The sequence below is a fragment of the Callospermophilus lateralis genome, chromosome 11 (assembly GCF_048772815.1).
Source record: "Callospermophilus lateralis isolate mCalLat2 chromosome 11, mCalLat2.hap1, whole genome shotgun sequence".
Classification (NCBI taxonomy): Eukaryota; Metazoa; Chordata; class Mammalia; order Rodentia; family Sciuridae; genus Callospermophilus; species Callospermophilus lateralis.
Genome location: NC_135315.1, coordinates 36,974,439 through 36,989,392, shown reverse-complemented (window position 1 = coordinate 36,989,392; position 14,954 = coordinate 36,974,439). Strand labels below are relative to the sequence as shown.

General features: G+C 40.7%; 1 protein-coding gene across 5 annotated transcripts in view; it reads left to right on the top strand.

Moving 5' to 3' along the window:
* Ap2b1 (adaptor related protein complex 2 subunit beta 1) overlaps positions 1-8,503 on the top strand; it is a 110,482-nt gene extending 101,979 nt beyond the window's left edge. For all 5 annotated transcript variants that reach the window (XM_076871808.1, XM_076871806.1, XM_076871807.1 and 2 more), the window contains 2 exons: positions 3,739-3,893; positions 8,406-8,503. In XM_076871808.1, coding sequence (XP_076727923.1) covers positions 3,739-3,893; positions 8,406-8,480 — 230 coding nt within the window. In that variant the 3' untranslated portion in view covers positions 8,481-8,503. The remainder of the gene's footprint in view (positions 1-3,738; positions 3,894-8,405) is intronic.
* The last annotated feature ends 6,451 nt before the right edge of the window (positions 8,504-14,954 follow it).

The window sequence follows — 14,954 nt, the reverse complement described above, 5'->3', positions numbered from 1 at the left end:
TGTATTTCACTTGCCAAAGAAGAAATGCCTGGCCTTTTTCCAAGTAAGGCCATATCCTCTGATGTAGATCTCAAAGCAAATTCAGTTTGACCAGTTTTGCCATGGCCCCACTCCAATCCCTCTCTGCCTTTGGTGCTCCAAATACTATTGAATTGGTTTTCTAGTGACACTGCTCTGTTGCAGTGGAGCACATGAAACATACAGAAAACCAGCCAATTCTTTTTCTCTAGGAGCCCAAGGCCATCATTTCACACACTAAATCACTGCTAATCTTGTAAGACCACTTCCTGTAACTAATCCTTTCTAACTTTTCCTTTGACTCCACCCCAAGGTCTGGAGTGTCCTGGCCTTTACATTTCTTTCCAGTCTTAAGGGCTCTATTAACAGGAGTGTTTGCAGGTTTAGTGCCTTCTGATTCAACACCCTGGGTCTAGCTAAGAGCTAAAAATAACATCTTTTCCAGCTGCTCTGCCCTAATCACAATAGCACCAACACTTAAAAATAGCTTTTCTGTGCTAGCGTAGACATTTGACAGATGGAACAAGCACTCTGAGGGTTATAAGAAGTCACAGGCTTAAAGGACTTATCAACCTAGCATTGAGCTTTTACTTTTGCTTTTTCCCATCTTTCTAAAGAAGAAAGAGACCCTCTTCCCAAGTCTTAATAATAATCAGACCTTAATAGAAAGGGGTATGCAATAAGGGTGCTTATGGTGCCATTATTTATTGTAAATAACATTTTTAGATCAGAAAGGCACTAATGGACAGGACTCCTTGCTTCCTAGCACTAATCAATTCTACAGGAGTCAAGAGATCTTTCTGAATCTCTTTTGCATCTTAACCATTGGGCCTACACTTGGAGTTAGTACATATAATTGGGAACACTATCATAAGTGCATAAGAAGTAGTTGCATCACTAGCCTTATCGAAAAATGAATCTGTGTGGAAAACAATACTATAAATCATTTTTGTTTTTGGGGGAAGTGGGGTACCAGGGATTGAACTCAGGGACAATCGACCACTGAGCCACATCCCCAGCCCTATTTTATATTTTATTTAGAGACAGGGTCTCACTGAGTTGCTTAGCGTTTTGCTGTTGCTGAGACTAGCTTTGAACTCTCCATTCTCCTGACTCAGCCTCCTGAGCCTTGGGATCACAGGCATGTGCCAATATGTCTGACTACAAATCTTTTTTTTTTTTTTTTTAATTAAGTGTTTAGCATATTCTTAAAAGCTCAGAGACTGCCCTTTGCTAGCTCCTGCACTTTGTGATAATGTATTGTAAATTTTAAAAATTCAAAGTCTATACACCTCAAAAAAAAAAAAAAAAGCTCAGAGACATGGTATATCTGTTTTCACTAGTTAGACATTGTAGTGTGAGATAAGATATTTCTTCAGACATGGGCATTAAGTGGTAATGAGTTATATTTCTGTGTTTGTCATGGCTCTCTCCATCCCTTGGAATATTTCAAAAATGGGAACTTTCCCAGTCAACTCTTAACTCTAGTTTGTTTGCTCAAATGATAGAGTGTTTTTTCCAGCAGTCTTAGTGGTTTTGAACTCGATAATGAATGCTCTAGCTGGTGCCTGAATGCAAACTCCCTGATTCCCACTCTCTGCTTTGGGAACCTTCTTTACCTTTATTGCTGCCAGAAGAAGTGTGACTTAATTTAAGAAAAACGATTATAGGTGGCACACACCTATAATCCCAACTACTTGAGAGGCTGAGTTAGCCTTAGTGATACCCTGTCTCAGAATAAAAATTTCAAAGGGGCTAGGGATGTAGCTCAGTGATAGAGAACTTGCCTACATGCAGAAGACCCTGAGTTCAGTCCCCAGCACTATGATGGAAAAAGGGAAGGGAGGAAAGAAAAAAAAAAAAAAAGCTGATTCACACATACTTATGTTAGAAATCCTCCTTTCATTCCATCCTCTGATAGAAGTAGCAATACAACAACCATTCATTCAGTATGAACACAGCTAAGTTCCTGGCCTGTCATCTCTTGCATAGGTGGTAAGATCATAAGAAGTCTAGTAATCTGGGCATTGCTATACACATTGTCTGGAACAAACATGCCTATGCAGAACTTAAAATAGAAGTTCCTACTATGTATGTATTTTCTTGTTCTGGGAAATGGACAAACACCTTGAAAGGTTAGGAATAATAGTTTTTTCAACTTAACACGAGCCTCTGTGTGTTCAAGACAATCCTGTCAAAAGATATTAGCCAAACTCCGACTGGTGATGTTGCTTAGCAACCCAGTCTAAGCTGCAAGAACCCTTCACTGTGGGAATGAGGATGACAGCCAGAACTGCCTGACCCCCCACAAGGTGATTGCAAAGCATACTGAAGCTCTCTTCTCTACCAATATTATATATAAGTACTCTGAGATACACTTTTTGGCTCCTCAGAGCTGTTTCATAAGTTATAACTGTTCTACTTGGTGTTATTAAAAACCTTGGAAATAAAAGAGGAAAAGGTAAGTAGTAAATAAGTGTGATGAAAATACTTAATGAATGGGGCTTTAGTTCATCCTTCCCCAAACTATTGCTGGTTTGTGTACAGTAAAAAAATATCAGGGTGAGTCGTACCTTCAAATTCACCTATATTTGTGGAGATGGTTTTTAGTGTCTATGGCATTATGTAAATATTGGCATTTTCAACACCCAAGTCAGAGGCATATTCATAGATATGAATGACAGTTACCTTATTGTGTTCCAGGTACTATAGTAAGCCACAGTGAAAAACTCCAGGATCCCTGTCCTGAGGGCTTACCCTTCAAGAGGGTATAAGACTATTTATCTTGGCTACCTTTTGCTAGAAAGCACACAAGAATAGGATAGAATTTTATGTGGGAGAATTTGGATCCTGACAGAGGCATGAGTAATTTAAATTCTCATCAGAAATGAACATAATAAACAGTTAAATAAGGTAGTGTTATCATCTCTATTCTGGAAGTTTCTCTTTCTCTGATGTCGCAGCATCTCACAAAGAAAGGGGATCTTTAATTCTGGAATAGCCAGAGTTGATAACTAAGAAGACTTATATCCAGGCCTGGCTGCAGTCACCTTTGTATAGCTTCAGTCTTCTGCAGAGCCTTATATTGAGATGGTTGTTTCATGGTTTATTTAGAGACATGGAGTTCTTTAAAGTTTTAAGAAATCATTTGCCTGTTTAAAAAAAAAAAAGTCTTAAATATCCCAGTTAATAAATTTGACTTGAAGGACTTCTGCAACTCTGCCCTTTTCTGATCCTGTTATTGAGACCCAAGTGGCTCACAGTAAAGTAATAGTGACTTGGAAAGGAAGTATTATAGATTTGATTATCAGTCTTTATATCCTCATTGATCTGAGATCAGCATTCTAGGAATTATTACATTTCTTGTCTCTGATCTTGTGCATTTCAGAGCATTTTCATTCACATAGCCACCGTGTTTGATATACTAAACCCTTAGGCTCACCTATTTTATAATTCCCACAGGTAACTCTTGAACCCATTGTTTAGGTGCACCCTATTCAGCTTTCCATTTGGGAATCTAATAGGAGGTACTTTAAAGGCCTGTTTCTCACCTTTTGCTGTGTGTGGGAAAAGGGCTTCCTGAAATATGTACCTGCACATTTGTTAGGAACTTGTACTTATCAGGAACTTGAGCACATGTTCCTCATAAGGATGTCAGAAGAGAGCATAAATTTGTTTGAGATTTTAACTTAAGGTGTTGGGGTTTGAATCTATTTCTAGACACTGTTTCCAGCAAGTTGCAAAACAACAATGTTTATACCATTGCCAAGAGGAATGTGGAAGGGCAGGACATGCTATACCAATCCCTGAAGCTCACTAATGGCATTTGGATTTTGGCTGAGCTACGCATCCAGCCAGGAAACCCCAATTATACGGTAAGACCCTTCTCAGAATGGATGAGATGGATTAGAGGAGGGAGGTAAGAACCCTTCCATTTTTGCTTGGCACAAGACCCAGAGGAGATGCTTCAGATCAGAGGTATCCCCCATAATCAGTCAATAAAGAACTCCCTGATTGCCTTGATAGAAGACCTCCTCATTGTGGTGCCTGCCCCATGCAACAGGCATGGTGGCTCTGGCAACAGGGAGTGTGGCACAACCATTCTTGCAAGCTGCTCACAAAACTTGGCAACTTGATCCAAATATAAGTCAATACTTAACTACCATAACTGTGCATGTGGTACTATAACAAGCCACTATGAAGATGGTTTCCTCGCTGATTATAAGAGGATCTTTCCTGCTTTGGAAGTCTATGACCTAAGGATATCGGAGTCATATACACATGTGCCTTTGTATGTCTTGAAATGCATATTGTGAAAAGTAAGGCAAAATGGAATATACATTGACAAGCATGAAAGGGGATTCAGTTTGAAAAACCTCCTTCAGTACTACACTGAACTAAAGTAAAAATTCTGACAATATAAGGCAGAAGCTGTTTCTTTGTTAACCAGCAAAGATTGATACCATAAGCAATGGGCATTTGTTTATTGTTGTAAAATGTGATCTTCCAACAAGATGCTGCTTGTCATCTGCATTCTGAAAAGATAAAACAAACTCTTGAGTTTGTCGGGGGTGGGGGGTGTCTTATTCTTGTGTTATACTTGAGTTTTCTAATAGGCAGTTTTGAAGGATGGGACAGGCAAGTGACAATATTGAATAAGTAACTTTCAATATTGAATAGTCAATAAATCCAGGGAGCCTTTTAACTGTTTGACTAAGAAACGTCATGACCCCATTTCTTAGTTTTGACAGCTAAGTCTGTTTTTATTAGCTTACATCAAGGGAATAGCCCTGCCAGCTCTGAAGACTCTTGGTGCTTTCCCCACCAGCTCCCTTTCTTGAAGTAAACAGGAATGGCTTCTATACATGTGAGTTGCTGATGCTGAGTCCCTTAAGTTAGATTTTTGCTCAAGCATCTGAGAGCAGGAAAACTTCAAACTTCCCTTGTACGGTGTTACTCCTCCCTCCCACCACTAATCCCTTGGGTTTGTTTTTGGGTTTTGTTTTGTTTTCGAAGAGTAGACCTCTTTAATTCCCCAAGAGAAAAACCCCTCAGTACTGTTACTAGAAGGACAGGTTTTCACTATAAAATCAAAGTCTTATAAAATAATTTCTTTACTTCCTAGAAATTTGGCTCTAATTGTGTGCTGTGTGCATGTATGTGTTTCTTTTTGCTTCCCATTCATGATTTTATTGTATACAATCTTTCATCTCATCTAGGTTAAAGGAGCATAATTATTCTTTGTAAGTAGATGAGTAGTGTTCAGAGGTCAGGTGTTTATTGATGCTTCCTATTCCATATTCTTTATTTTGAGAAGAACCTGGTACTATCACTGTCCTAAACATAAGTTTGTTGAATTTTTAAAAATTTTTTATTTTAAGTAATTAAAGACTCAAAATTTTTAAATAGAACACACAGTTCCCAGTGTTCGCCACTGACAATGAAAGAACACCCATACTTCATTAGAAAATAGGCATTGGTACAATACGATTAATTATATCCCTTATTCAGATTTCATCAGTTTTTATATAAAATTTTAAAAAGCTGGACGTATAATTTAGTGTTAGAGCACCATTGGACTCAATCCCCAAACCCCCCCAGGACACATACTCACATACACATAAACTCAATCATGAGCTCCCCCTGCCACTTTGAGAAGATCTTTATTGAAATGGAATAAACTGTTCTAAACCAAGAGAGTGCCCAGAAGAAAATATCCCAGAAGAAATTGAAGGAAGAAAAAAATAAGGCCTAGGAATAAATTCAGCATAAAACAATACAAATGAAAGAAAGAGTACCTCAAGATCTTGTCCTAAAGTTATCTCTTTTTAGCCACACCCACCTTCCATCCTTCCCTGTCTTTTAAAATATTTATTTGGCTTCCTTTATTCTTTGAGTTACTCATCCATCTGGTAACCAGGTTCCCTCTGCCCACAGGACCTTCTGAACCTTTCATCATATCACGTGACATAGATCTAATCTATTCCCCAGTGAGGCTGTAGATTCATTATCACCCAGACCTATTCCTTTCCCTCCATCACCCTAAGCACTGTTGATCTGTTCTTAGCTTGGTATTAAGAAGGAACAAAATCTGATTAAGGGGCTGAGGTCATGGCTCAGTGGTAGAGTACTCACCTAACATGAGTGAGGTGCTGGGTTCGATCCTTGGCACCACATTAAAAATAAGTAAAGATATTGTGTCCATCTACAACTAAAAAAAAAAAAATTAAAAAAATGTGGTTAAGTCTATACTAGTGCCTGAAGGACTAATGGTCCCTTAGTTTCCTAAGGGGTTGATAAAGCATCTTCCTCTAATCCAGTCCTTACTGTATTTCATTAAGAAAGTGTGTTTATCTATATCAATATTTCTTTTTATGGTCAAATAACATTCAATTATACAGAGAAATAAAATGGATATAATACTAAAAAAAAAAAAAGTTTTTAAGTGTAAGGCCATATCTCTATAAGTCAGTCTTACCTGAAAAGATAACTTGACCAGGTGAAGAAGCATGTGTTCTTAGACAGGACAGGGTCTATCTAGGCCTGGTCAATCCACTATTCATGGTGTTCAGCACTTTGGGCTTTTGTTGAGAATAGCAGTATTTCCTTACTAGTCATGAACAACAAAAAAAGGAACCTCTAAGCAACAGAACCTAAAGTATTGTTAAAAAGGTGTGAAAAAATATAGGACAGTATTTTAGGAAAAAGGAACTACCCCTCTTTAGTCTGAGTTAACTCCCTTAAGCTGTTCTTGTTCTTTTTAGCTTCCTCTCCTCCTCTTCCACCTCCTCCTCTGAACCCACATATTCTCCACTAGAAGTTTCCACAACATTGGCAGTGGAAAGGCTGAAGAGGAGGAGGTAGAAGAATTGCCTCTGTAGGGAGTTTAAAAATTGGTGAAACGCCTAAAGCTATAACTTGGGTGGAAGGAGGCTATTTTCCATGTGTATTTGAATTCTTATGTTGGATGTTTGTTTTTGGTTTTTATATTTATCAGAGTTATCTTTCTGACTGATATTAAACAGCAGCCTTGGAGACTGAACGTTAAAACTTTAAAATAAAATATTCTGATTGTTTTTTCTTTTTTTGATTGCTTTTATTTTTTGTTTTTAGGATATTAGTTTTTCAGAAAATTCAGCATCGACCAATATCTTTTTGATTCTTTTCCAAAGATATTTTCACTATTGATCTATGTTTAATTGTTCAGAGTCTCTTTAATAAGAGAATAAAGAGGGAAAATAATCTAAAAAAATACAAACTTTTGTTGCTCTGTCCTGACTTAAAAAGAGCAATGATGTCAATAGTCCAGGGGAAAATTTTTTTTTCTTACTCTAAAATATATTTTGCTTGCTTATAAGTTATTGTCAATAATAATTTGCCTAATCTGATACAATTAAGGAGTTCAAACCTGGGTTTAAATTTTGTTCTTTTTGAACCACAAAGTGAAATCCTCAGTGTTTAACTTGGTATTCATTAAACTAAGAGAAGAGACAGTGGTGGAGGAGTAGAAGTGGTATCAGAAATATCTAAATTGCCTGTCTAAAGAGGCAGAAAATGAAAGATGAAGCATTTGGCACGAATTGCTGTCCAGTTACAATAAGTCACTTGATAGTTCTTGTCTTCCCTTCTTAAGGGTGTATACTCTCAGGCTAGAGGTGTAGCTCAATGTGGTAGAACACTTGCCTACCATGTGGGAAGCTCTGGGTTCAATCCCCAGGACCCAGAAAGAACAATAAAAAAGAATGCATGCTCTCCCCAGTATAATTTAGAAAGGACTTGTATCTTAGACTTAACCAAACTTTTGCTTTTATTTGACTTGATTGTACAATTCCTCCTTGTCTGAGGAATTGAGGCAGTCAGCTGAAATGACCATCAACAAAAGGGTTGTTTTTTTGTTTTGTTTTTTTTTTAATTTGTTTTAGGTGGACACAGTATCTTTATTTTATTTTTATATGGTGCTGAGGATCGAACCCAGTGCCTCATGCATTCTAGGTGAGCACTCTACCACTGAGCCCACAGCCCCAGCCCCACCAAAAGGGTTTTTGCCTTTCTTTTTTTGTTTGTATAGTAATCCCTGTAACTCTTGGTAAAGCATTAGAATGACTGTTTCCCTTGCTGTCAGAGGCTTTGATGTTTTTAGCATGGATTATTTCCTAACCTCATAGACCAACATAGAAGGGCGGTAAAAAGACAGCACAGTTTGATATTGGTCAAAGTGAAATTCTAGGATCCACAGCACCTAGTAACATGATCTATTTGTTTGGCTACTCCAGTGATAGAAGGTTCTCTCGCATTGTATCAGAAATTTTCTTGAACTGAATGCTTGGATACCTTTAGAGTAATGCCAACCTCCATACTAATAGTCCTTCTTCTTTTCTTCTTAACAGCTGTCCCTGAAGTGTAGAGCTCCTGAAGTCTCTCAATACATCTATCAGGTCTACGACAGCATTTTGAAAAACTAATAAACTGGTCCAGTACCCTCCAACGTCCCTGTGATTGGTGCAAGCCAAGAATTCTTAACTGGAAGAAATTGTATAGAATCTGAACTCAAACACACTGAGGCCACCCACCAAGGTAGTGACTAGTCTAACCTGTGCTAACATTAGAGCACAACTTGTTGGATAGTTTTAGCTTCCTGTGAACATTTGTAACCACTGCTTCAGTCACTTCCCACCTCTTGCCACCTGCTGCTGCTATCTGTCTTTACTTGTGGGCTTCTCCGTGCTGTGCCAACAGCTGGCTTTTTCTACACCCTCTTTTGAGTGTAGTTTGATATTTTGTAATCAAGAGCTCATTTCAAAAGCAGAAAAAGACAACAAACATTAAAGCAAGGAAAAGTGTCACTGAAACATAAACTGCACTTTATTGTTTTATATTTTTGTACATATGTGAAGTTGAGGTAGTCGTAGAAAGTGTTAAAACAAGTGGCCATCATTCACAGCAGTCCTAGAGGAAGAGAAGCAGTTACAGCCCACTCTTTTAGAGGGTCCCTCATCTGTGGCAGCCTTGTCCCTGGTCTTTTGGATTTTTGCTCTTTTGGTTTTTGTCTCCATTCTCCTTCCTCAGGCAAGCCTTTGTGCTCCCCGCTGCCGTCACCCACCATATTATCATGTCATTGATGGCCTTGCAGTTGGGAATGGTCAGTGATGTTTCAGGGTACAGGAAACATGGAGCCCATCAGCACCAAAGCTGAAAGAAATTAAGACTACATTCCTTTCCACTGAACTAACCCATTAATAAGACTAATTAAGGAATTTGAGTAGAGGTAAGAGAACAAGAACCAAAATGACCTCTCCCAGCCCTGTTCCCTGTATTCCTCAGGTCCAGTTGACATCTAAAATCAGTTTTCAAGTTGAAACAAACTTTAATGACTTTATCCAACTCTGTTTTCTTACAAAGGAGAAAGATAAAAAGCAAAAGGGGGCGCTGGGTGGTGGTTCAGTGGTAGTCTATAGAGCACGTACCTAACCAGTACTAATCAAACTGGGTTTGATTCTCACTCCCTCATATAAGTAAATAAAGGTTCATTGACAACTAAAAAATATTTTTAAAAAATCAAAAAGGGTATTATGGCCAAGGCCTGTCAGCTGTCCAGTAGTGGAGCTGAGGTTGGGTCCCCGAAATTTTCCATCAGTGTTGTGCTCACTGCGGGACTGTCTCACTACTGCTCATTTCCTCAAGGCCTTCTCCTGCCTTTCTCTGCCTGCTCGGTGGTGCTTCACATGTTCAGTACTGATTAGCATCAGGTCACAGCAGAGTATCTTTTCAGTTGCTTGAAGGTACATCTGGATGACAGAATGAAGGTATAGCTGATGTTTCCCCTGTCCTCCTAGAGCCTTAATTCCCAAGGTCAGCAGGGTGGGTGTAGAGATGAAGTGAGCTTAGAGATGTTGCTCTCTGATCTGCTCTTTACTTGTATTATTCAGATTCCAAAACAAATTACGATCATCCCAGAAGTTCAAGCAGTTCTTGTCATCTCAAAAGACTGGAGGAGGGCTGGGGATGTAGCTCAGTGGTAGGGTGTTTGCAATCCCCAGCACCACAGGAACAAAAAAAGGAGGGATTTTGGAGATGTGAACACAGTGGGGACAACTGGTCAAGGAATGCTTCATGCCCAAAACACCACATTGCTTAGCAGTGTTCACACTGTGTGACCTTTGGATACTTGTGGCATAGTCTGGCACCTGGTATTCAGGAGCCAACACGTTCTGCTCAGAGTCTCCTAAGTCAGAGGCACCCCAGGGTCCACAGTCCTCATATTAGACTCATACCTAACCCATTGGACTTGGAGAATTGTGGAAAACGAGAAGAAACCAGTCCCATCATGTCCAAAATGATCTTGCTTCGTACCTTTGCAAAGCTTGGAGGGAGTGGGTCCTCCAAAGCAGTTTCTTAAACAGTAAGGTTCTTCAAGAAAAGAATTAGTGGGTGGGAGAAAGGAAATATGTCCCTCACTCACTACAGGCACATGAGGAGTAGGAAATAGCACAGGATGTGTGTGGGAGATGGGTAGGTTGGTGATGTGAGGGGTAGAAAAACAAATTGATAAAGTTCCCTTGTTGGGACTCATTCATGGAGTCATGGGATACGAGTAGTGAAGAAGGTTCACACTGCAAACACTGTTCTCATCTCAAAGCAAACCATAGTTCCAGAAGAAAAGTGTGTCAGGGCAGACAGAACACAGTTTTATGCCAGGATATGTCACTCAACCCCTAAAACTGAGACTTCTCGGCCTCCCCACCAATAACAGGAACAGCTGCTATTCCTAGCCAGTCTGACTGAGCCAATCCACAATGTGTTTGTTCTTCCTCCTGTCACACCCTGAGCAGTCAGGGAGGGTTCCACTTCACATAAAAAAGTCTCTTCCCTAGAGATACCACCTGTTGCCTCCACTACATTTTCCCTTCCAGTCTCTTCGTTTGGGCCAGATTGGAGGAACCTATTGGAGGTTGCCCAGCACCCCCTTCCTTTCCTCTATAATGGCAGTTGGCATCATAACAAAGGGCAAGGGAAGCAAACACACACCCAGAACTCTTGCTGGTCAGAGATACCCTGAGTGTCTGTCCTCACCCAAGCCTGTTCCCTGTGCCTGTGTTGTGAAGCCTGGGATGGAGAGAGATGGGCGGGGGGGGGGGGAGTGTTGCCCTAAGAATGCTTTATCATTCTTTTGTTCTTATTGGGATCTGTTCTTGGGGAGGGTGGGGTTGGGCGAAGCTTGACCTTGTGTCTTCGTCAATAAATTCTCATTTACACAAAAGTTTGTGGTATGTACTTTGTTCCCAGAACGAAACTCTAGGACAAAACACAGCTGGTCAGGTAGAGACAGAACATTAGTTAACCATTCTTTAAAAAAAATTTTTTTTTAATTTAATTTAATTTTATTTGAGGAATTGACTTGAGGAAGAATCACATACCTCAGCGGAGGCTCCTGTTGACCAAGCCCCAAACCACTGCCACCACAAGCATCTCCACAGGCAGGGAGTATTCAGGAGAGCCCTTCTGTCTTCCCTGGCAAGTGTTGCCAGGGGCACTAGGCTTTCTTCTGATGTGTGAGTAGGTAGCCCACCAACAGGGCCTAAGGGTAGGAGAAGCACAGCTGAGCTTCTCAGTTTCCCAGGACACCTCACTTAGCTCTCAACTTGCAAAAGCCTCTCAGTCGTGGAGTCAGAGCTGCATGTTCCCAAACAAATAGAAGTACTGCTGCTTCTAGCCAGATTCCCAAGGAGTTCAGGTCTAAGTACCTGCATTTGTATTGTTGGGGACACAGCCCAGGTGCTGTCACGATGACTGTCACAGACTGGGGAAGTAACTCAGTGGTAGAGCACTTGCCGGGCATGCTTAAGGCCCTGGGTTTAGTCCCCAGCACTTGGGGGGAGATACACATACAAACTTGCCCCTGGGTTTTGTTGAGCTGACACACACTGAAATCTCCCACAGCCTTCAGGTGGGGGGAAAGGTTGGAATGAGGGGTTCTGGGCAAGTTCCTGCATTTTCCACTGCTAGTCCAGTTGGGAGACTTAAGTGGTACTCAGAGCCATGGCTACTTTTATTACTTGGATGTCCTGGCACTAGCCAGGAACTCCTAGTTGTTGGGCTGTGGTTAGGTCAAACTGTAATATGAATGATAAATACATGGGGAGGAGTGGGGTCAGGTTGGTCTTGAGGTTCAGGGTCAAAAATAGAGGGGGCCTTACTGAAATTACCCCTTGGAGTCATTAGTTTAGAGTGATGTCCTTTAGGCAAAGAAATTCTCCAGGGAGAGACTCAGCCTTTGGGTACACATCATCTGGAAATGGGGAAAAAAAAAAAAAAAAAGATGGTTCTGTTGAATGAGTCTAGGGCAGAAACTAGGGAAAAACTAAAAAAAAAAAAAAAACCCAGTGTTTCTAATATACTGTCAGAGGTAAGAATCACTGATAGAATTATCAAGAATACAATTAACAATCTTGGCAAGGATGTCAGAGGAAAGGTATACTCATACATTGCTGGTGGGACTACAAATTGGTGGCAACCACTCTAGAAAGCAATAAGATTCCTCAGAAAACTTGAAATGGAACCACCACTTAACCCAATTATCCCACTCCTCGGTCCATATACCCAGAGAACTTAAAATCAGCATACTACTGGTCTTAGAAACAATATACCTGAGATCTCAGTATTTCCCAATTACCATTCTAGGGGCAGAAGACAGTGTAAATTGTAGGTAAAATCTGGGGTCTCTGTGCCCAGAACATACTGATTTTCAAATCAGATGTGACAAGAGCTGAGGAAAGGCAGAACCTATTGGAGAACTTTTGGAGGAATGAAAGAGGAACTGGAGTGGAGTAGGGAAGGCACAGACAAGGGTCAGAGGCCCTGGCTCTGCCACGTCAATGTTTATAGCAGCTCAGTTTACATAATAGCCAAGCTATGGAACCAACCAAGGTGCTCTTCAACAGATGAATGGATAAAGAAGCTGGTATATATACAAAATGGAATATTACTCAGCCATAAAGAAGAATGAAATTATGGTGTTTGCCAGTAAATGAATGGAACTGAACACTATCGTGCTAAGTGAAATAAGTCAAAACCAAAAAACCAAGGGCCAAATGTTCTCTCTGATATGTGGCTGCTAACACAATAAGGGGTGGGGATGGAGAGAAGAATCAAAGAGGAATGAAGGTAAGGGAGGGGGGATGGGCACAAGAAAAACAGTAGAATGAATTGGACATAACTTTCCTAGGTTCATTTATGAATACATGACCAGTGTAACTCCACATCATGGACAAACAAAAGAATAGGAAGTTATACTCCATGTATGTATAATACGTCAAAATATATTCTATCATCTATAACTGAAAAGAACAAATAAAAATTGTAAAAAGGGCTGGGGTTTTTAACCCCGTGGTAGAGCGCTTAATTAGCACACATGAGGCACTGGATTCGATCCTTGGCACCACATAAAAATAAATAGATATTGTGTCCATCTACAACTAAAAAATATTTTTATAATTTTAAGTCACTGCTAGAGAAAGACACCTGTTCATCTACTTCCTCTTCTATGGTAAAGTTTGTGTTCTTGTGGCAGGGGAGAAATGGTAAAGTACTTCCACGCACATGGTACCTGCTTATTCCCTCGTCTGTCTCATCACCCCCATTTTTCAGGCGAGATGTACCAGAGCCAGGACTTCTGACCCGTCTGTGCCTTCCCTGATCCATTCCAGTTCCTCCTTCATTCCCCCAAAGGTTGTCTAATAGGTTCTGCCTTTCCTCAGCTCTCGTCACATCTGATTAGAAGACCAGTATGTTCTGGGCACAGAGACCCCAGATTTTACCTACAATTACACTGTCTTCTGCCCCTAGAATGGTAACTGGGGAATACGGAGATCTTAGGTATGTTGTTTCTGAGGCCAGAAAACGGCTGAGGACTCTCAGGTTTGGGCCTTCCTACTTCCACCTCTTGCATTAATGCTTTTTTTGATTTTGCTTGGACCCAGATTTCTTTTCCCTGCCACCCCCAGCTCCAGGAGGCAAGAGCCTGTTTATTTTAATACCTGGTATGGCACTTGGGAAAGATGACACCTCCCCCGTTGTTACCCATTTCTATCTCCTGAACACTAATCCTAGAATCCCAATCTGCCCCCAGACATGCTATTAGCAACAAGGATGTTTCTTGAAAAGTTTCTGAGTTGGCTCTAAACTTGCCCTTTCAGATTCTCATGTAGCATTTGCCCTGCCGTTCTCCATGCGGCCAATAAGGGAAAGACTAATTCGGGGGATTGGTTAGACCCAGATTCTCAGGTGGAGAAGTGGTTTTCAAGGATTTAATTTCCTGCAGCATTGTTTTGGGACAAGACTGCCATCTATCTCTAAGATCATTCCTCCTTTGGGAAGAGCCCCAACACTTGAGCTGCGAGAACTCCACTCACCCCCTTCTCCAACTGTGTGGGTATTGAGAGGATGAGGTTCAAGTCTAGCCTCATGTTTTCCCTCCCTGATTTCATTCATGTTCCACTTATAGTCAGAGGCCCCAAGATCTAGCCAATCAGCTTCTGAATGCCCCATGGTATCCTTGGCTATAATGGAGCGGGGGCAGAGGTAGACAGATTCAGATCTTTGTCCTTTCTGTCCCACTTTATGCTGGGGCCTCATGTGGTGCAGATGGATCCATGGAACCTGATCAGCTGGTTCATCTGGCCTGCTCAACTCAATCAGAGCCACCTGAGAGTCAAGGCCAGACAGACTCAGGGGAGGAGCCCCTCAAATGTCTTCACTCAGGTAACCCTAATGACAGAAAGAGAAGGAACAGGCCTCTGGGAGTGTATGCTTTCTTGACCTAAAGTAACTCTCAGCAAACCAAAATGAATTCAATGCCTTAAATTCAGGCAAATTTGCCACTCTATGAAGATACTATTAGTTTTTTTTTTTTTTTTAATAAAAAAAAATGACCTACCACT